Here is a 23,354-nt window from a genome sequence, read left to right as displayed (position 1 = left end):
TGAGGAGGGCGGCTTGCCATCTCTCAGCGAGGCGCCCCGCTTCAGAGGGTTGGGTAGCCCACTATGTCTACTTGGAACATTGTGTTGCTCCAATCACATATCGCCGACAGAAGACATCGCAGCTGAAGGCGACGAAGGGACTACTTCGGTTTATGAAGGAGACGGGCTTGGACAAGCGGCTGTGACAGTGATGTCACGTACCGCACAAGAGTCACAGACTGTAACCAACGATGTGTGTGCAGTGTTATGTGCTCTCTATCTCTTCTCCCCATCTTTCATCCCCCACATCCCCCTCCCATGTGTAGGGGAGCAAACCGGTTAGGCTAAACTGGTTAACCTCCCTGCCTTCCTTCTCCACTTTTTCCTTCCTTCCTTCTTTGTGTTGCTCCAAAAATAACAAGACTGTGAAGGACAGCGCATCTGACTCTCTTAAGCATCTTTGACCCAGGCGTTTTGCGGGGACTATGCCTGATAGCTTAAGACACATCTTGTCACACGCATGGTGTACTCAAAACTGTGGGAAAAAACCATTACTCGCGACTCGTAACTAAGTAATAGGACGACCGGAAACGGAAATGGGACACCGCTCACTAACAGCCTAATTTACTAAATCTTCCAGGAAGTTATAGCAGGTTTTCATGCTACTATTATGCTTATGCAGTTACTGCGCAAATTTTCTTCATCTCTTCAATAAACTTAGTCTTCGTCAGTGGTGCTTTCGCTCCAAATTCTACTGTCCCTGATGAGTTAGGTTAGCGAAGTCGGTTGACTTTTCACTATTGGCTTGAAAGAGGTTCGCAGTTAAAAACTACAGTCCCTGACCAACTCCTCCGTAAATAACTGGCTCGAAACCTCGTTGCTCCTACATTTGTCTTGCTTTTACGAAAGGTAGAATCCAAAAGCTAACTTCCATAATTCTAGAACTGGTACAGCGCAACATACATGTATGTTGCGCTTTACCAGTTCTAGAATGCAATACCAACTCGCCCAATCCTCAGCCCTAGTTAACTTCCATTAGCCTTCTTGTGCTGTACCGAGACCTCACCAATTTTTTAATGGACGTACTGCCGTTAGTATCGTTATGGGCCTATGTACTGCGCGCTTTACTTTAATGCTTGCCCAAGATGTCCTCATAAGAGACACACATAAAATAAGTTAAGTCTGTTAATGTGAAAGAAAAAGAGCTTATTGGTAAACTGTAAAAAAAGAAAGTGACCGATTAACAAATCTTCGGCCGGCATACACAGAGAAGAGATAGTGGTTTCGCAGTATAAATGAAGCTTAATAAATAATGAAGCAGCGATATCTTAGCAACAACTTACAACAATACAGAGAAAGCTAACGTACATTAGTAATAGTAGTACTCACTGATATTGGTCAGACGAGCGGTGATTATCCTTCGTCAACAATGCTCGCATTACGTCCTCCAATACAATGGTATGACGGCAGCCTGTAGTATTCACCATACATATTCAGGTTAAAATTGAGAACGGAAAATCAATGCATATCCTTCGAACTTACCACGCGTCATAACCTGTGCATTTCATCCTCGTCGAATACTTTAGATTTGCTGGACACGTAGAAGAGTTGAGACCCATCACGGCTTCTGCAACATCGGGGAAATAAAACACAATTCACTCGAGATGAGCGCCTTTGCATGGTTTCTTTTTTTGTTAAATACAGTTGGAGAAGTATTTTTGCCTTACGCAAATGAATTTCTCTCTCATTCTACTACAATACTTGTGATGGCAAACGTGAGAGAGAACTTACAGGCCCGTAGCACTCTGTGACTTCCTAGATTGAATGGCTATCTGTTCCACTGAAAGAGTACAAAAGAAAGGGGAAAAGGGGAAATGACATTAATCAGCAATTCATTAACATCATCATTTATGGTACATGAATACGGGGATCCGTGACGAGAACAAGATCGGAAATTATTATCTTGGGTAACAAATAACGCTCACGAACGCTCTCGTCAACAAACCACATTGACCACGCACGTAAAAGAGCGTGAGGCGGCCGAAATGCTGCGAGCGCACACGGATGGGGTTCGTCGTGTCGAAGATAGGTGTTCTAGCACCTACAGAGCCCCCCATCACACGAAACCACCCGTCAACCAAACTGCAAAGTGTGATCATGGAAGTCCTGCCCGCTTGAAGACCGCGTCATCACTCCATTTCAAGTCAATCCGCATGGCACTGTTTTTTAAAAACTGAAACCTGCTCTCTCTTCATTTAATGTAAATTAAGCACGCCGGACCTCCTTCTTATTACACAAATTATCAAAATATTTTTTTTTGTATTTGCTTGCGAACGTACGCAATTCGCAAGCGAACTTTCAGGTTGGTCTGAACTGGGTGCGGAAGAAACCATGCCCGAGCATGGTTTTTTGCATGGAAGGCATTGACTGAGCTATGGGGCCATAATGTCTATTTTTTGCATGGCCTGAAAAATAAGCTTCGATAACGGAAAGAAAAAGCTCGCTGGTTTGTCCCATAGCTTGAAGCAGGCGTAAGCGTGAAATTTCTTTTTGTTTATCTCATCGCTATACAGGCAGTGGCTCCCCGTGTTCACAATAATCCTACGTAAGCGCCATCCGCGATCGGCTGCTGCCTAGGCGATTGTGTCGTCATAACATCGATGGCTGTCACGGGTGACGGGCACCTGGATTTTGGGCCGAGGAGAAGACGCCCTTACGCAATAAATGTTTTGTGAATATGGGTAAGGCATTTTGTTTACGTCGTCCATATGACGGCCATCGCACGGGTGCACGGAAACACGATCACGAACGGTGCGGTTTATGCGAAAAACCTTCAAGACCACGACTTTAATATGTTGGTCTAAACGTTAATCTCAGTGATGTAATCAATCAATTTCAGGGCGTCACCTCTGCGGAACTTATAGAGACGAGGCCTCAGAACGTCGGCATTGTAGGGACTTGGAACGTCGTGATTATTTCACTGAAATTCAGACGCTTGTTGTTCTGCTCACAGCACAGTTGAAGTATTCGCCATTGATTGCAGCAACAAGTGGAACACTTTCTTGATTGGACTATTGTTTATTTCTTAGGTTGTTTCTTTCTTGTTTGCTAGTTTACTTGTTCTGAACTTCTTGTGCCTCATAAATGTCACTCACCATTACAGAGCGCTCAACACGCCCCCAACGCCCCCTTCACTAGGAAACGTCTGATAGGCTTTGTTGGTACAATGCTCGATGTGTGCATCAGTGTGTAGCTGATGTTGGAGGGCGCCTATGGCATGCCTCACTCAAAGAAAAAAGAATTGCCCGTGAAAGTGCATGCGCCTTAGTATAATGCAATTGGCCTATATTAACACGAATTCGGAAAGCCAAAAAAAAAGGATCTATATTGCACTTGGAATTTTTCGATTAAAAGTCGATTAAAATTATTATTATTATTTGTTTTGAACACATATACACATATATACAGTTAACAGGAAAGGGAAAGCGAGGAGCAGGCTGGCAACTGCCACCGGAAGGGGCACAACGCCTGCCTAATCTTCTGAAGGGAGGTGACAGCAACACAGAAATGTAAGATAGGAAGGAAGGGAGGAAAGAGGAAAGGAAGAGCAACAGGACAAATCTAAAGAGTAAAGTAGAACACAGTACACTAGCACGTTGTTCCGCTGAGTTTCGACTCTGCAGCCGGAATTAAAGTGACGCCGCATCTAACAGCCTCCACAATTATCAATCACATCCATGGCTAGTTTGCTATGCGGCTAATTGTGCGCTCCACGATGAGACGCCAAGTATAGCTGCACGCAATCACCGTTTCACTGGTAGTCGGTTCACAATATACACTACAAGGTGTTTGAACCGCCACCTCCCATCTTCGAAGGAAGAAGCGTTAGGACACAGTACAGATCACACACAGTAGGGCCGGTCACTGAAGGTCACGCTACTACAGAATGTTGAACGTTCACGCTACAAACGTGAACCTAAGTTAGTTAGCTCTAGAAAGGTTAGTAGGGCGCGATCGATTAAAACACAGGTCGCCGATAAGGAAACAGTTATTCCGTAGCGTCAGGCTACCTGGCCTTTTCTGGGCGTAAGGCACATCGTAGACTCTGTGTGGCACCGCGTACGCTGACGACCCTCTGGAGGAGCCACCGCCGCAGTAAGTGGGCTCCGCAGAGCTCAGCACCTCGCTCTTGTAACGCTCGCCACACACGCTGCCTGCGGGTAAGAACCAGAAACGCAGGTCAAGACAGAATCAGCGCTCGTCGTCTGTTTCTCGCACTGTCTACGAACGCTTACTCCCGCCGTAATGGAATCGCCGATAACCTGACGTGCGACTCCTGTCGGTGCGAGGAAACCGCAGTGAGCGCCTACTGTTTATCTGACCTTGCTGCGATGCTCAAGGCCTCGCTCTCAGGGCAACTTTAGACCAGCTCGACTCGAGGCCATTTTCTGAATCAAGGATACTCAAAACACGGCCACGTCTGTCGCTGGCACAAAAAAACTTTTCGAATAGTGGAGTACTTAACAGGGACAGCATGGTTACATGAGGTTACATGATGCATTCTAATAGTGGAGTTCTTGAAATGCACGGCCTGAGTGGCCATTTGAGTCCTCGTGTGCATCCTCCAGCGTGCACATAGTTCTTCCCCCCCCCCCCCCGCTCTCTCTGGCTCTGTTTTCCTATTTCTAGACCCCTCTTCCTGTTGCACCAAGTGTAGGGTATTAAACCGCACGCTAGTCTAGTTGAACTGCCTGCCTTTCCTCTCATTGCTGTCTCTCTCTTACTCTTACACTGCCGTCTTGAAAGAGAGGGTGAATTTTACGACAACTCGAGGCACAGCGATCTTATAGATCGCGCTGAGATCTGCTAACCTCCTGGTTAGTTCAGATGATGGAGCCATTACCCCGGAAAGGCGCTGCTCCCGGGCTTGAGTCGTAGACCAACATTATTTTTTTTTCCTCAACTGTGAGGGTTTCTATCAGAGAAGCTCATCTGGGTTTATCTTGTACCTTCTTTCTACATTCAGGTAAGCACAAAGTCTTCCTTTCAAAGAAAAATAAACTTTCCGAAGTACACTCAGCCAGTTTTAGGCGAATTGTTCTGTTCTCGTATAAATTGGTTTCCGTGAAGACATTGATATAGAAAATACTCAGCTGCTTCATTTCTCTCTGCTCTACAGTAAAGAAGCAATCTTTACTGATGAACTAAAGAAAAACAAATGTGGCTTTCGCGAAACCAATTTTAGTCAATACTTAATTTGTGTCTACGCTACTTCGAAACCGCGGAATATGCATTTACATATTTTAACCTTTGGTGAATGCTTTCTCCTTGTAGTAACATAGTGAGAAATGAACTTCAGCATTGCTGTGTGTTGGACGTGTTGGTATAGCAATTTGTATAATATTTTAGTGCCAGATAACAAGAAAAAAAAAAGCGGACGTTGCGCATCATGGCGTCTGTCTTCCTTTTGCCCTTGTCTGATGGCGCTAAAATGTTATCCTAGTTTGAACGTTTAATCAGATTGCTCAATTCGAATAGACTACGTCAGGGTGAACATCGTGAATAGAAATGATACATTGTGTGACCCGCCGCGGTAGCTTAGTGGCTATGGCATTGCAGCGCTGAGCTCGAGATCATGGGTGCGATCGTGGCCCTGTGACTGCATTTCGATTTTCGATGGGATTTTCGATGGATTTTCGATTTTCGATGGATATGCAAGAACGCTCGTGTACTTAGATTAGGCGCACGTTAAAGAACCGCACGAAGTTAGAGTTATTCTGGAATCTAACTCCCACTGCCGCGTGCCTCATAATCATATCGCGGTGTTGCCAAGTAAAACCTCAAAATATTTTTATTTTTTATACATTGCGTAAGGTTTGGCTCTGCGGAGTGTGCTCTTATATAACGAGAATTCATGGCAATTCACTGTGGGAAAGCACATAGAAACAAAATCTCGTACCAACTATTCGGCGTTTTCGCATTGAATATTCTGACGTTGTTTGTTTCATAGCCCACGTGCGTAAGAAAAGTCGCTCCCTCGCACGCGAGCTAACGCCCAATCTGTGGAACACCAGTGAATTTACGAACGCACCTCTCCACAGATTGGATCCACGTCTGCAACTCCATCTTCCACCAGGATTACCATGAGCGGAAGCAACCCTTCTGTGCCGCCTGTGGCTCGGCGTGGCATTCACTAACTCCTATTCCTTCCGCATTGAAATGGCCGACAGCTCTAGTTGCGACACCTGCGGCTGCGAGGAGACGATCGAGCACTTCCTCGGTGACTGTCTCCGTTACAATGTGCCAAGAAAAGTGCTCGCGACCGTGCTCGAAAAACTGGACGATCGCCCCTTCACAGAAGAAAAATTTCTAGGACACAGGTCCAGACGAGTTTCGGCACTCAAAGGCTTAAGGGCTTTGCTGAAGTTTTTAAGGGCTTGCGAATTGTGCGACCGTCTTTGAATGTTGTAGCGCGTAGCATCGCGCTACTGTGTGAATTTTTCTCAATTTTCTTTTCTTCTTTCTCCTTTTATTCCCTTTATCCCTTTTCCCAACACAGGGTAGCCAGCCGGTACTTACACTGGCTATAACCTCCCTGTTCTTCACTCCCCTTTTGTCTCTCTCAAACAGGTTACGCTTGCCTCCACTTTTCTATGGAAAAAATATATTATCAATCCGTGACTACTATCCGTGACAGCCCTCACTCACCCTGAGGTGTGCTTTGCGCACCAGTAGCGTCGTCCGCGTGGCGGCGCATCACGCACCAAAGCACCGCCAGCACCACGACGAGTACCAGCACTGAGCTGCCGATGGGCAGCGTCACAGTGAGGTGCCGGTAGAAGGACGCCATCTTGGCGTCAAGCAGGTGAGGCTTGTGTGAAGGCACGTCTGAAACGCCCGCAACAAATTTCGATACTCTTGAATGAAATAGCTCCGCTCAGTAATTGTCATAGTGAAATCGCACTATAAACATCTCCCCACCTTCCGTAATCTATGCTCTGGCTTAAAGCGAGGACATATTCCAGTATTGATAGCAACTTCAGGCTCGCCTGCTTAAATGAACATGGTAAGTTCCTACCAGGCATGCCAAGGGCAGAAATAATGGACATACCATTTATTCAACGTTTTCGTACCAGTGTGGCATACGTTCGCGCTTATAAAATTTTGTTAGAATTTAGCAGTGTTACTACCACAAAAAAAAAATATCGCTTAGCTTCACAAAACGAACAACAAGGGTTCTTAAAGCAGATACCAAATAGCAAGTTTGCGAGCACTTCGACGTGATTCATCTGATCATGTCACTGGAATAAGAAAGGTCAGCTTGGTCTTCACAGGAAAAAAAAAATTCAAGTGAGAGGGATCAACGCTCCCTCCACTTGTTCATGCAGATATTTATCATGTTTCGTTGTTCTAACGGCAATAATTGGGGTGTTCTTTTTTTATATTCTTGCTTCTCTTTTCTGTGGATACTAAATGCGTCAGCAAGACCGGATGCGTGAGCGTAATTAACTAACATGATTCATCGTTTTGCTGCCAAAAGACTGCAACGTGATGCGCAATCCATTCATGCGACGAAAATTAGCAGGCGGCGCGTGAATTAGTCTTTCAGGAGGCTCGTCTCTACGGAGACTCCTTTTTATGGCCTCTTCTCTCGGTGCCGCCGTGTCGCCTTCAGTGGTACTTGCAGCTAACCAATGTGCTCACGCGGTATTAGATGAACTTTACACAGCGCGAAATGTGCCCCCATCTTCAAGCTGGAAACTTTGACGCACAGAAAATTGGAGCGGAAGCCTATGAAGGCGTGCGAGGAAGTTCAGCACGTGTTCACTGTAGCATAGATAAGCTAGATGTACGCTATATTCACACCTGGCTTTTACACAAGTTACAATAACAAGCAATTCGAATCCTCACTTTATCGTCTAGGTTATCACCGCTTTATTCTCAATTGAAGATTTTACCGTTTCTCAGGTAATATCTGCAAAGCGCTGCTATAGTATATTTTAGCCTTTATTGCCACCTACTTACTTTAGACATTGTAAGCCACAAGTATCGGCGGACCTACTTCTCGTATCTTTTATTTTAATGGATGCATGCAATAAAATATAATTACAATATACTGTTATATTTAGAGCTGATTTGCTTTCTATTCCTAACATAACTGGGCTTCCGGCGATGCACAACTTTCTTTTGTCAAATATGAATACTATCTATGGTAAGCACACTACACTTCATTCTTCCAAATCGTTTTGGAATTCCTAAGCTGGTGTTAAAGACGCTACACCTATTCAGCTGCACGCTTAAAATTAAATTGAAATCGTTGTTTGATGCACATTTGGTTTTCTGTTTCTTTACCTGAGTGATTGACGGTTATTTCTCGCTAATATTTTATGCTATTCTTATTTTTATCAATGCACTTGCAAATCTTTTTATCACATAAGTGCTCTATTTTTATTTTACTTTTTTACTCCTCTGGCAGAATATCCCGCCTACGCTTCTTGAAACCACTGGGCATCCTTACTCCCCATTTAAACTGCTTTTAAATGTTTCGTGAAAGTGAAAGCAATTACTTAAAAAAAATTAAATAAGCGTTTAGTTCGACAAAAAGCGGACGGCTACGGACCTCCGTCAGGCGTCAGTGTGGCGAAGTTGACCTGCGCCGTGGTGCTGCCGGCGTCGTTGTGGGCCACCATGAGCAGCACGTACCACGATCCCGACTCCAGGCCGGAGAGCACCAACGGTTCGTCGCGCCTGTAGGGCAGGTGGCTGGTCGCCAGCGTCCAGTCCGTCTCGGCGCTGCGCCGGTAGTGGACGGTGAAGTGGCTGATGGGGCAGCCGCCGTGCCACCACGCCTCCGGGTGCAGCCAGGCCGCGCTGGAGTTGCTCGCCACCAGACGGTCCGGCTGCTGGAGCACGGGGCCTGCAGAAAGCGACGAGTCGCTGCGACAAGCGCGCTCTTCGCGGTGTCCATCTAAGCCTCGACGAACTTCACAGTAGTGCGGCCACCCTGCGATTTATATAAGGCGTCCTTGCCATCTATGCGTTAGTTAGGGCTGGGAGCTTCTTAATGTTTCATTTTTTTCTGCACCTTCTTCGTCGTGAAACATGGGATAAGACGTTATTGAGGCTTGACGTGATGGAGGGTGCAATTTGCAAAACGCAACTTTGCCGAGACCGTGAATGGTTTGGCTATTTCTCGACTCCTAATTGTGGTGTCGTTACCTTCGGGACGATTTCCGTGAGACGCGTAGAACCGTTGGGGCACATACCCCACGAGATAACGCGCAGTCGTCGCTTTCTGGGTCGTTCTGAAAAGTGTCTATCAACATGAAAGCGCCATTGTCATGATGCGCAAAAAGGAAGTTGGCATGACACGTTCGTCCGGGTCAGATAAACATGTACATGGCCTAAAGTGACAAAGGGACATGGAAGCGTTGCTGCAGTTAGAAACCACGATGTAGCGACCTTGAGCAGTGCATTCCTCAAGCTCGTTAATCTGGACAGCCTGGGTCGTAACCGGGGCCGTAACCAGGCCACTCACGTTATAGCCGCAGCTTCTTTTTGGCTATTTACGGATGTTCATTACAGCTAAGCATCGGATGCCTGATATCTTCCAAGAGATGCAATAAACTGTACAAATGCGCAGCAGCATTGACAGGAATACGTTTTAAACTTTCAGTTTGCTACGAGGCGTACAGCCAGGGTGCCAGTTATTGTTTTCTTTAATAGCGCACTGCAGTACCCTTAAGTATACTTGCACCTAACGTTTCTGTAGAGAAAATTACTAAGTTTCTGCTCTTAGACGCTTCTACAATGTAGGTTACTATAACAGCGACGACATCTAAGACAGTCATTCGGAAGCCTAGTGCTCCTGCGAGCGCAGAGCTCTTCGAGTGGGCAATTTCTCCCCCCGTTTACAGTTTCTTGACGGGAATTAGTGGGAAGGTTACAGCGTCGTCTAACCCACATATAACTATATCGTACACGGAAACTTGTTTTAAGGAGAAAAAGAAATATTTTAATATATAGTAGGGAATACTAATAAACTAGCAGGGAACAAAACAAACAAAAAAGATTTGAAGTAGTAAACACAAGTGACCCTCAACCTTAGGCTTCGCAAAAGTATACGTTTGCTGAAACGGAGAGTAGGTTCTCCCTCAGGAGTACGCACTGCTCGTGGTCTTCCCATAGTTGTAGCTGGGGTGGAATGTGCGGAACCACTGATCCAAAGCTCCGTATATTGGGCACAAGGCCCACTACTGGAGATGCTGGCGCCGCAATCGTTCTGACTATTGGTCGGATTGGTTTGACAACTGACGTGGCCGCCTGCCGGCAGACATCCGCTCTTAGTATCGCGTTTCAATCGTGGGCACTGTTAGTTGGCCACAAACCGCCATTATAATATTTGATTCTTTCTCGACAGGGTGAGATTAATCGTTAATAAATTCGATGCCGATCTGGCTCGATCGCCGAAAATGCACCGTGTGACAACCGTATAAGATCCGTATATAAGATAGCATTCTCAAAGGGGGAAAGGGGTCACTCCAACCCCTTTCCCCGCGTTGAGCTTTTCTTTTCCTGCCCTGCTAGGTCAAATGGCCCCTTTTTAGTGAAGTCCTACAACGACGGCACAGGGTCCTTCGCTGTAAAACGTATCAATAACACCGGTTATCAAAGAGAGAACACTAGGCTTTAAAGAGTTAAAACATAGAGAAACGACAAAGGTCTAGTGTGTTTCCTATGCCTTATCAGTTATCAAGTTACTTCAACGGGATGGTGGCCTTAATGAGTCATACATAGAGCGCCCATGGTTCCTTTGAATGTGCCCCATGCGCACCTTAAGTTCAGTTCACGCAACTAACAGTCCCTTGCCGTAACATCAGTGAGAAGTAAAACTTACGGTTCCCTTCGGTGGAGGCGGTGACGACATTCCCTTCGGGTCCCCGTCCAACGTCGCTGGCTGAGCGCATGCGCAGTTGGTGCCTCGTGCCGCACGCGAGACCGGACAGCGCAAAGCTGGTCCTGTCGCTACCCAATGACTGCTCCCGCCAAGGGTGCTCGTCGCCTTCCAATCTCCACGACACATAGTAGCCTGCGAAAGAGAGAGAGAAAAGGAGAGAGAGGCAAAGTTAAACAGAACGGAGAGTATTCATAGCTTAGTGATGCGGGTAATTATTTTCTGTTGAATTTTTACAGCTGCCTACTTGCGATGAAGCTTGACAGAACGCTACCTTTGTAGCGTACAGCGCGTCACACGATATGATAAGGTTATGTGGGCACATTCTAAGGCCCAAGCGCTGCAACCAAAAGAAGTTCTATAGTCGCCAGCATGCCATGCACGGCGCTGAAATAAGGGAGAAATAATGCCGCACCGTTTCACATGTTCTTTCTCCTGTTCAGTATAGGTTGACATATATCATATATGGAAACCAGAATTCTTAACTATCCGGAAAAGTGCCGTCCGAGGTGCTGGTGTGGCACATGTAGACTACTCACGCTACTTCTTCGGGGCTCGGAAACAAGCAAAACAAACAAGGCAGACATCTATGCTGTCCACTTCAACTCGCGCAGCATTAAACTGTACATTCTTCAACACTTATATGCTTAACGGACTTCGTAAAATATTCTCCTTGAAGAGTGCACCTGAAGGATACTGGGTAAGCCACACCGGGGATTACTCATCTTAGCCATAGGGTGGAGGGGGGGGGGGAGAGAATCTTGTCATCACGTAGTTAGAGGCACATATCATATATGCATTCAAACGATCCGAAGCATTTTAAATTATCCATAAATCGACTCGCAATTCCATCTCATCCATATCCATTTTATCGCAAGTCACAAGGTTGTTCCGTCGTTGGACTATTTCTTTCCAAATAAGCGAGCAGAACGGGTCTCTTTCGCCTCCTGCAACGGGCCACGTCATCACTGGCGGCGAAGCAGCCTACGCTGTCAATAATGCAGCGCGTGGGCTTACTTCTGATTGGGGGATCGTCGAAAGGGATGACCGGCCTCTCCCAAGCCAGCGAAATGGCCCGAGCTGAGGTGCCCACCACACGGTACGTTGGCGGCGGAGGGGGATCTGCAACATCAAAGATGCGCAATCAGCTATGGCTCACCGCTGTGGTGAACGAAGATGCCGAGGTTACTTCATTCAACGGTAACACATTGCTCTCGTATGCATTGAATGGTGGATCAAAGCATTAATTATGTCTAACAATACCATTATGGTGCATTGCGATGTTCTTGTATCTTAATTTGATGCACCTCATTGTAACCTCCTGCACTAAGCAGTGAACGAGAAGAAAGGAGGTTAACCGAGGGGCCCGAGTGATGAATGGTTCGTTCCAAAAGGCTTTGCTAACTATAAGCTGCGCGCTTATGCTTAGGCGAAAAGCTCGTCACCAGGTAATAAGCAGTGGTGTTTTGCCCTGGTTACGAATCTACTTACTTGAAATAACTAAACAGAGATGATCTGAGCTAGACAATCCTCATCACCCGTGCCTCTTTTGCAAAAGCGAAAGCGAGTTTTCTGCAAATCAATATCCCGAGAGTGTTATGACACATTGCAAACACCAGAATTGTTTGCATATAGGAAGAATGCGCCTTGATGATCCGCAATATAGTCACAGAGCTGCAGTTATTTGAACATCCAAAGTACCACTCAAATATACGCATACCCTCGTTAACCAAGTCACATGGCTTCTAAAGGAACAATACATTTAAAACCATGTGAGTCAGAGGTTCACGTGTCGGAATTATTAAAAATTTATAGGATATACAAGCATTCCACTATATAGGCTATAATTATCAGCTGTCATCTCCATTTTCTCGTGCCTTCATTACTTCGGACAGCTTGTTATCGAAGAAGAAGAAGAAGAAGAAGTTTGGAGGACGCAATGAAGCTTCGCCTTTAAAAGTGGAACGCAATAGAATTCAAAGATCCCTGACTGCTTCTCACGCTTCCCGACAACTGCATCTTATGCAACGGCAATGTTTACCGGGAAGCGATGGCGGCGAACGCTACGCACGAAGGTGAGCTTTCTGAAAGATCCCTGAGGCAGTGCACAGCCGCGCCAAAGAAATTACATTATCTTCAAGTTTATGTTATGGTTTCGCGCTTTTAAAATTTAAGTCTGAGAAGATTTATCATAAAAGGCACGCGCTGTCGGTGTTTTGTTTCATGACAATTGTTTGTAGGCTGTCATTTTTAATATCCCCGAAGCATACCTTCGTCAAGAATGTAGTGGCAATATAACCCGCATATACCGCATGTCATATAGCAAAGCGTGGCGCATATATATAAATATATATATATATATATATATATATATATATATATATATATATATATATATATATATATATATATATATATATATATATTCGCTCACGGGGACGCCGGCGCCGGACGCCGATACCGTATAATCTGCGACACGGGGCCTTTAACACGCTAATACATGTAACGTAAGCGAAAAAAACTGACATCGTTTCATACGTTGTCGCCGACAGCTGGTGAAGATAAAAGGAAGAACTCTCGCGCACAGTAATTTTGGTGAACATGAGTTGCCTTGGAACGCTAAACGCCGTGCTACAAGTAAAGAAACTGCAGTTGTAATACATATACCCTGATCAGGAATGGTCAAACGATTCTAATACTATTATATTCTTGTGCGTATAAGCGGCGCTCCGATAAGTTCTCATTATGATCGGCTGGTCGTGAACGGTAGATGATAGAAAACGAATAGTACAGAGCAATAGGAATCCCTAGACTACACCAGGTCCTGCTTCCACAAATATCTTCTCAAGATTGATGAATGGTTCGTTCCTAAAGGCGTTGCTACTATAAGCTGCGTGATCTTGCTTTGGCCAAAAGCTCGTCACCGTACTTCACCTTCCCTATAACTTTGCGTGTTATTTCACGCCACCCACAACTCTGAAATAAATTGCACTCTTAAAGGCTAACTTAACGGCGCACATGCCCATGGACGCGCGACCTTTCTGCTCTCACCTGCCGCCAGGGTGCGCACGACATGCGTCCCAGAAGGGGGCCCCGGTCCCTTGGCGTTGTAGGCCTGCACGATCACCTCGTAGCGGGTGTCCTTGTCCAAACCGGAGAGGACACCCTCTCGCTCGTGCAGCGTGTGATAGCGCAGGGGTTCTGACGAACCCTGTCGACGGTAGGCAACGTAGTAGCCATCCACTCGTCCACCACCCCCATCACTGCTTCTGCTGCTGCCCGGTGGGCTGGGAGAGGACGGGTGCTGGTTGCGTGGGACGGGGAGGGAAAGAGACACGCTCGTTCGACTCCACGTGCAGCTTTTCAATATACAATACTAAACGAGGACGTTCCACATTTTCTAAAAGATTATGCCATGTTGCAAAGACAGAGCAAGGACGCAGTTCAGCTGGACAGCCAGTGCAACGCCGGCGCCGAACACTGCGATACGTGCGGCCACATAATTGATATTCTTAGCGCCGTCGCCCTTGATACTGAGGGGCCTTCGGAAGTGGCTCTATACACCTTTAGTCGTGGCATGACCAAGCCGCTGCCGGGGCAATGAACCACTCGTTAAGAGCGTTGCCCCCAACCTACTTTCACGCAAGGTCCCCTTCCAAGGTAACAACTAACAACCGCCAGGGAATCGAGCCGAATATATCATATGTTTTTGGAGCTTACCGAAGTCACCCCTGTAGAAAGAGTCTGAATGATTCCGAAATACTGAATTTCTGCTAAACCTTTTTTGAGGGGAAGGGGGTGATTGCTTGATTTGTCTAATTTCGAGTGATGTTATGAACTAGACTAAATGCAGTCGAACATTCACTTTGGACGGTGGAAAGACTGACAGGTCCTTTTGCTACACCTGAGCAACTGAAATACGATAGCATTATGGCATTCTATCACAAGAGTATTGTCAATCGACATCCACATCAACGTTGTGCCATGGTCATCCGTGAACTACGATTACTTTATGACATACAGCTTTTATTTTATTTTATATTTATGATGCAACACGCTCAAAGCACGTGATCAAACACCACACTTATTTTGCAATTCTCGACGTTTCTGTAGTATTACAAACCTCGGGTTCGTTTCACCCATTGCTTTGATTAAACTGCCTCCGTTATCGGCCTGGCGGGAGTATTGTGCCAACAACAGCAAATGTCGGTGACTGTTTTGTACAATGCTATCACGTGGATACATCAGCCTTCCGCTTAGTATATTTTCTATAGTATGTCAGGATGACTTTAAGAAAAAGGGACATAAAGACATCATGAATTTCGAGGCGTGTACTACGCGAAATATATTACGGGTCGTATTTTATTTGTGAATATCTCATTTCTCATCATTTCCCCCTCTACCTTTCTTTTTTCTTAAGTGTCCGCTAGCCAACCGGACAAGACCATACTGAACTTCTCTGTTCGTGGTTTTTCAGCGTTAGTTGCCAATTTATTTTCTACTTTTACACATCATTCATGCGTAATTTGGTTGTACTTCTTTATAAAATTATTATAATACTCATTCTTCTAGTTCAGCTCAATTGTTCTATTGGTAACTATCTGTGCGCTCAAACCGTTCCCGATTCTTTTTCTGCGAGAACGCTTTCTACGATCGTGCTAACATGATGTTTGAAGCTGTTGATGGCTCTTTGCAACGTTGCTGATGTCCATTACGGTGAATAATACATCGGGTGATAGGCTAAGCGAGGAGGTTCCTGGTTTATACATAGCCCACATAGATGTTGACAAGCATTATAAGATGTATTCGCAACACTTGTACGTGCTTTAGCGGACAGAACTGTCCAGCTCCGACGGCCGGAGCAGGGGAAAACTGCGTTGCTGCGGCATCTAGTGATGATGATTCACCTGATTCAAGATCAAGAATGAGCGCATGCGCGTCTACTGGTTGCGTGTATTGGCCGCAAGCGTGTACTGGCTGTCGCCTTCACGCGAGTTTCTCTTTACCCGCGAACCTTGCGCGAGATGCCGCTATGACGGCACCGGTTCAAAGCGTCTGCTGCGCGTGCCCAAGCGTAAAATGAAAAGTCATACGGAAATCACGGGCCACAGCTAACAACAATCACGCTGCCGATAAAGCCGCATGTGCCGTGCGTTTATAAACTGGATTGCAAGCAAGTCACGCTCCCAGCCGATGCCCACACAGCGGCATCTCGCGGAAGGTTCCCGTGCGACGAGCAACTCGCGTGAAGCAGCCAGCGAGTATGCACGCTTGCACGCAAACCAGGGCGCAAGCTCTGTCTCGAACCAGGCGAACCATCACCAGACGGCGCAGCGATGCAGTTTTACCCTGCTCCGGTCGTTGGAGCCGCGTCCTGCGCAGTTCTGTCCCCCATGGTACAACAGCTTATTGACGCATGACGGAATAAGCTGTATGTCAGCAGGCCCCACGAGGCGAGTTACGAAAATTTGACTTCAGAAGTGCACAAGAAACAAAAATTCAATAGGCTTTCTCCGCTTGGCTTACGCCTTAGACCGCTTTAAAGGGGAAAAGATAATTGCAGGTAGTGTAAACAGGATAAAATTTATAGCAATGAGGCAGTGCACAGGTACTCATGGCATTTTTTCTGTTTTTAAGAGTGGCTTCATTATAGATTACAAAAGGCACTTGCACATTTGTGACGCCTAACGTTGTGAGTATACAAACTGCAAGAGTTCTGGTAAATAAAATAGAGAGGGACGGCTGCTTAGATATTTGACTGGCTGCTTATATACCATAGCTGGATTCACTCGAATGAAACAAACGCTTTTTTATGAAACAACATTTTTTCCGATAAAATAAACTCTACGTGTATAATTTCATAATAGACCCTGGATACCTTATGCTCATGATTTTCGTTGCTCAGATTTTTAATCATGACGCACAAATATTGAAAATTCTCTTGTCCATCCGCTGCAGGCAAGCAGCATACTCTTGTTCTACGAGGTTAGTGAGCTAGCATATTTAGTAGACAGACGGCACATACTCACCTCAAATTTTACTGCTATGCTTCTGGAATCGATAGGTGTGAGATGAATGTTACTCGGCGCATTTCGAGGGGCTGCGAAGACCGCAAGAAACAAGAAGACATTTCAAACGTTGTACATGTGTAGCAGCATTTACCGTAACAAAAATGCATACTTTCCCAACTTTTAATTTTTAGTTGAGAAAGATTTTAAATTGCAATTAAATATTTGCTAAGAGACACGCAAAGCCGCCTATAAAATAATATTCCCGATTTTATCCATAGTCTACTTCAGGGAAGAGTTCAACTGATTCAAAAAGTCAGTACTGAAGTCTCTTTCGGTAAAGAAACGCATGCGAAATAAGGCGCCTGAAATACTCCTATAATATATAAAAATTAAACTCCGTAATATAACAATTAATCTCAGCTTAACATCCTTGATGCATACTTTCAAATGAAGTAACTCGAGGCAATCCCGCTCAGGTCAAATCCAACAAGAATACATGTTGCATTTGCTAGCAAGAATGCTTGTTGTAGTTTAAAAAATTATGACGCCCGGAGGAAACAAGTCCTCCGAAGAGCAGGCTATACCGATGATCAAAAATAAACTCCAGCGACTAACGAATGTAAAGAGAAAAGTAAAAAAAGAGAGGTTAAAAACATTGAGGCTATTATCAGTTCTGAGATGTTCGTCCCTCAGAATGCGTAGGCTAATAGATTGCTGGCTTTCCGCGTAGTATGTGATGTAATTCTATCAAGGAGATTCCTGGCAAAAAATGATGCGTAGAATACCAGTTTACGAAGCGGCGCAATTATGATACGAATGCTTATACGAACCGACGTTAATCTCTCTGGGCCCCTCCTGCTGGCTTCAATTCCTCGGCTGCGAGGTGTGCATTAACAGAAACGCTTTTAAGGCTAAGTGCCGTATTCGCCGATTAACCCAGGATGGTATGACCACGTTTGCGTGTCGCAACTGCATCCACACGCAGTCGGGCAGCACCCTCACCTGCCTCCGAATCACCCTCACACGAGATACGATAGTTGCGTAATATATGTCTGGCGGCGCAGGGCACTTAAGCGTTGTGCTCGCCGTTTGTTCAGCGGTTGCCATCCGCTTGGGTGAAAGTAGTCACCAAGGTGTTCGAAAAATAACGTGCGGCGGTAAGGCTTGGGGTCGCCGCCGCTGCAGCAGCTGACGAAAGTTGTAGAGGGAATGATGGAAGGATCAAGTAGAAACGTCAACGTAGGACAAATACGTAAGTAGAGAAGAAGGCGATGGCTAAGTGAGAAAGAATCAAAGCGTTCGAAGATACATCAGCAACGATCAACAAGAAAAAAGACTCCTTCGTCTTCACGCATATAGCGGTCATATTAAATCAGAGAGATATCGCCCCAAATATTTTTTTCTCGCGGAATGAGGCACGCTTTCTGACATATGTTGCCACGAATAACCCGTTGCCGATAAAAACATACCTTAAGCGTTTACAACGGCACCTTCATCATCATCATCATCATCATCATCATCATCGTAAGAAGATCATTGCTTCAACATCATAGCCGATGCTATGGGGGGCAGAAAAAATGCAAATGTGGTTTCACTGTGCCTATTCAACGCGCGAATGACAGTTGCAGTGCAACGTTAAGTCAACAGAAAGTAGTCAGGGTCGAGTAGCAAGATGCCTTACGCGTATAATCGATAAGTAGATGCACATACATACATACATACATACATACATACATACATACATACATACATACATACATACATACATACATACATACATACATACATACATACATACATACATACATACATACATACATACATACATACATACATACATACATACATACATACATACATACATACATACATACATACATACATACATACATACATACATACATACATACATACATACATACATACATACTTACATACATACATACATACATACATACATACATACTCAGTTAGCTCTAGAAAGCATACGAATGGTACGCATAAGCAGTTTTAAATACGTGATAATGCAGCTCAAAAGTTAATATTAATAAGTCCTTCATGTACAATAGGGTAAATAGGCCCTCACTAAATGGTGCGTGCCAGACCACAAGCTATACCGAATCGGGCTTGCGTAACAAGGTGCTCTGGTTTAGCTCGAATGGCCTCTTGTAATGCTTCAATATCCGTGCGTTTGCTGTTTGCAGATGTCGTCATTTTGTTCATTTTGAAATGCTGAGCACTGCAATATCAGACGCAGCAGTATTGCGACGCATAAATACAAAATATGCCTCGACTAGGAGCAATAACACTTGTGCCCCTTCTTTGGTCGACAACGGTCTGCTATTTATGCATGATGCTTGAGGTAGTGGCCGTATTGGCTAGTACTTTATTGACGAAGATTTCTTGCGATCTGCATAGTTTCAGGTCCTCAAATATGTCTCTAGGAGTTATCCATTTCGGTCTCTCCGCATTGTGGTACTTCATGCAGCTGCATACTCTGGACACCTCGAATCGGGAATTCAGTGGGGGAAACGCACGGGCATGATGCATAAGCATACATAAACTATATTCCTCAACAGCTTCTTCTACCTCAATCTGCTTCCAATTTTTCTAAAGTAGCAATTACCTTCCAGAAACTACCAGTGTATGAGGACTCCGTTCCAAAAATCTGCACTTCGGTGTAATCTGGTCTTTTCTTTGATTAAGGTGTGAAATCTTGAGTCATAGATTGCGTAATGCATCAGCAGGTTCACTTACGTTCGTCATCGGTGTGGACTTCCAACGGCGAAGTGTAAGCACCGGGCCCTATGGCATTCTCCGCTCTTACGGTGAACAGGTACGAAGCGGAGGGCTCTAATCCCCGCACGGTCACCTTGGTCTCGGTGCCGGACACCGACACGCTGTCTTCCCAAGTGCCTGCGGTAAGCAAAAACATGTCTCCGCTCAGCATAAGGCACCTCTTAGAGCGCAGCTCTTAATAGCCCACCGTTGTGGTGAGCGTCGGTGGCGTCATCGTAACCGAGCGAACGAGTACCGCGAAGAATGAAAGTAAACGCGGACCGCAGCGGTAGATGAAAGAAAGGCCATAGCGAACAGAGGAGGAGGGTGCAGAGAAACCATGAGGCGGAAAGCAAAGGAGGAGCGGAGGGACGACGGACTGCGCATGCGCTGAGTTGCCTGCGGTCACGGCATCCGCAGCTGCGTGGGCGATCTCATTTGCGCTTCAGAGGGGCGAGGGGGGGGGAGGTGCCGTGAGGTGGGTAGGGCTACGCTCGTTCGGGGCGTCTGCTGCTGAGGTCAGTCCGCGGTACCAGCGTGTGTGACGGGGATCACTGCTCCTGGAAGCGGCGATGGCAAGCGGCGATGGCAAGCGGCTACGAGTAAGGCTCGATGGGATGCTCCTTTGGGCGTTGTCCCCGCTGACACTGGTGGCACGACTTCCCCGCGATGAAGAGCCTCTCTCGTCGTTGGTGGAACGAAAGCGTGGGAAGAAAAGCGTATAGCGGCGCGCAAGACGGGCTGTGCGCCGACGATGGCTACGCTATGGCACCAGAGTAGTGCGCGTCGCCTTTATGGAAACAAAGTGCTGTAAGAGCGGAGGTCTGTGCGGCGGCTGCTGTGAATCGCAGCCACGCGTCACAAACGCACTGCTTCTCGCGATCTCCCGATTAGCGAGACAGATGCGTCACACCTCGCTCCGTTTGGAACATGGCACACGAGAAAGATTGTCCGCGCTTGCCAATGTATCGGGAAATGAAAACTCGAGCCTCGCTCAAATTTCGCATTAGGGAGTATCGCAATCGTCGGTGAATATTTTCCTTCAGTAAGTTTGGTCTGTGATTTCAAAACCAGCCACTAAGCAGTTACGTGCGTCTTTGTTTAAAGGGACAGACCAATTTTCATGGTATCCACTTTTTTTAGTGCAATCGAAAGCTTAAAGTAGTAACGCGTAAAATGCCCTGGGACATTTTTTATCAGAATTTGTCGATCTGTTGTGAGGATGAAGTAGTTCACTGGAAGCATGCTGAAAGCTGTGATAGGTGAGCGCCATAGCGATTAAAGGCCGGCACTAGTGGGAAGCAAACTACAAGTGCGGCCGTATATAGGTGTGAGAAAGTATTATTTTGTTTATCGAGTCGATGTTCCTGCAATTCATGTTTTCCAAAATGTTAAAAGTATTTCTGCGATAATAGCTATGTGTTCTTGCGGTTTCCTGTCCATCTGCTTTGGTATTTGTCTAGTCAAATGGAAACCACGCGCAGCGAAATTGACATGACGCTTTTACACGTGATACGCGGTTCGTGTTGCTGTAGCCAAGCGTGTGCTTCTGATTTCCGATGTCGGCTCTCGAAGACCTGAGCGAGCTGGAACAAAGGATTTCAGCTCGCATGCGTGCTCAGAATTTAGATCCTTACGAAGTAACACCCCAATGTCATGCTTCGATGGACGAAAGCGGCAGCGGAAGCGACAAATCCGACTTGCACGATAGGCCACCGTCCCCGCCACAAGCAGCGCGCCTGACAAATGCCGGCTCACTCACAGTAGGACGACCCCACACCGATTTCGGTCTGCCAACTGTTAGCGACAGCGTTTCTTCCTTCGTGTGGGCCCCTCTGTCACACTGTGCCGGCGCCGACAACCTGAGGGGGGCCGGCGGAGAGTTCGGCGTCGGTACAGTGTGACAGAGGCGCCGACACGAAGGTAAAAAACGTACCTATTTACGGCACAACTCGTCGATGGCATCTTGTATCACAGGGAGATCATAAAACTCGAGGTGCTTGCCAAACTCGCGCTATACTCGCCCGCTTACAACAGTATATGTGCGCCGCCATGCATGTGGGGCGACGCGAGCGCCGCCCGTTAGCGTGGACTTTCTTTACTTCATAATACGCATAGAATAAAGCGCAAGTGTCTAATAATATACTAACTGCAATTTTAAGCAATAATTGTACTGTACTTAATGACAGTCGACTTATGTACAGTAACCTCTTGACTACATTTCGAAGTATCAAGATTTCCACCACCAGGCCTCGCCACAAACTGGTATTTCTTACTTTTTTTTTGTATTTCCTACTAAAATCCCAAACAGCCCGTGCTGTTTCTATCACTATAAATTATGATCACTTCATTTCCATCAACGTCTCACAACACATTCTGGCCAGTGGGCAGTCACGTTGAGTGGCATGTCGTAGCTACATGCATATTTGCCAAGCGTCACCGCCCTCATCAGTGCGAAATGTAGCGTTCGTTCCAGAAGAGAAGCAATATTTAGCATAAAGGTGAAGACGAACCTTCCTTGTTTGTCCATCGCAAAAGGTACTGCGTTATCGGCATGTTTCCGCTGAAGGGCTCTGTCCAGGCGAGTCGCACGAACCTGCTGGACGCCTCGCTGGCTTGGAGGCTGTCAGGTATTCCGGGAACATCTGTCAGAGATAATATATACTACTGAACAATACCGCTGCTAGGTAACGCGGATGCCATAATTTGTTTTCTTGCCCCGCATTCACAAAGCTTCCCTTGCGTAAGGGCGTCTCCTCGCCGGTCCGCGCTCGGGTTCATGCCACTAATGACAGCGATCGGCCTAATGAAGACCTATCACCTCGGTAATGGGCAATCACTGACGCTGCTTCCATAAAAGAACGTCCACAGATGTGGGTCTTTCTGATGAGAAATTCAGGACGCGTATTCTTTTTTTTACGTAAATGTTGTCTACGATTGGCATTTGCGTGGCGATCGTCTTGTTATCATGCCGATCGCTCTCGTCAACGGCGGACGCAAGAGCGCTAGCTACTGAGCAAAGGTTGTTACGAAAAGGAAGTTTCATAATTAGATAGAAGCTACGAAAAAAGTACAAGTTGACTTTTATGTTTTAACCTAAGGTTTACGGAATTTCAGAGTTAGGGAGGCAATGATACCTTTTTGGCGGTCTGACTTGCTTGCATCGACTTTACGCACTCTTTCTCTAGTGGAAAACCATTGGCTGGTTCTTTTCCGAGACGGCTTACCTTGAACAACCACGTTTATGTTGATGGTGTCTTCTCCGAAGTCGTTGGATGCGTGACAGGTAAAGAGGGCGTTATCCGACTTTTGTATATCCGTGATGGTCAGCGTGGACCTCGCCTTGTTGGCGTCAGCGTGCTCGACTTGGGAATACCTGCAAAGGAAGTAATATGCTTGGCCCTCCCGAAACCTTAAAGTGCGGTGCAGCAAACAGCTTTAAAAGCTAAGATTTAGAGTACTTGTCTCTATTAAATTAACAACAGCTAATCCTAAAGCTTCGCATAATATCAATATTCTCCCTTCACTTACTCTTCTAGAAACTTGCTAATAACATTTTTCTGCTTTTCTTTTAAACAATGTACCACGGTTTTTAACAAATATATGCGAACAAGCATAAACATAAGAAACGT

General features: G+C 45.9%; 1 protein-coding gene across 1 annotated transcript in view; it reads right to left on the bottom strand.

The window, feature by feature from the left end:
- Positions 1-23,354, bottom strand: part of LOC142578893 (cell adhesion molecule Dscam1-like) — a 175,901-nt gene that overhangs the window by 1,480 nt on the left and 151,067 nt on the right. The window contains exons 14-26 of the mRNA XM_075688563.1: positions 22,950-23,098; positions 22,236-22,367; positions 19,702-19,860; positions 16,963-17,033; positions 13,985-14,237; positions 11,951-12,055; positions 10,877-11,068; positions 8,600-8,896; positions 6,688-6,867; positions 4,050-4,193; positions 1,771-1,819; positions 1,522-1,606; positions 1,369-1,450 (exon numbers count right to left, since the gene is read on the bottom strand). Of these exons, the coding sequence (XP_075544678.1) occupies positions 1,528-1,606; positions 1,771-1,819; positions 4,050-4,193; positions 6,688-6,867; positions 8,600-8,896; positions 10,877-11,068; positions 11,951-12,055; positions 13,985-14,237; positions 16,963-17,033; positions 19,702-19,860; positions 22,236-22,367; positions 22,950-23,098 (1,810 nt within the window). The 3' untranslated portion in view covers positions 1,369-1,450; positions 1,522-1,527. The remainder of the gene's footprint in view (positions 1-1,368; positions 1,451-1,521; positions 1,607-1,770; positions 1,820-4,049; positions 4,194-6,687; positions 6,868-8,599; positions 8,897-10,876; positions 11,069-11,950; positions 12,056-13,984; positions 14,238-16,962; positions 17,034-19,701; positions 19,861-22,235; positions 22,368-22,949; positions 23,099-23,354) is intronic.

The sequence above is a fragment of the Dermacentor variabilis genome, chromosome 4, assembly GCF_050947875.1.
Source record: "Dermacentor variabilis isolate Ectoservices chromosome 4, ASM5094787v1, whole genome shotgun sequence".
Taxonomy (NCBI): Eukaryota; Metazoa; Arthropoda; class Arachnida; order Ixodida; family Ixodidae; genus Dermacentor; species Dermacentor variabilis.
Note: the sequence above shows the minus strand (reverse complement) of the source record. Positions and strands in the feature narration are given on the sequence as shown.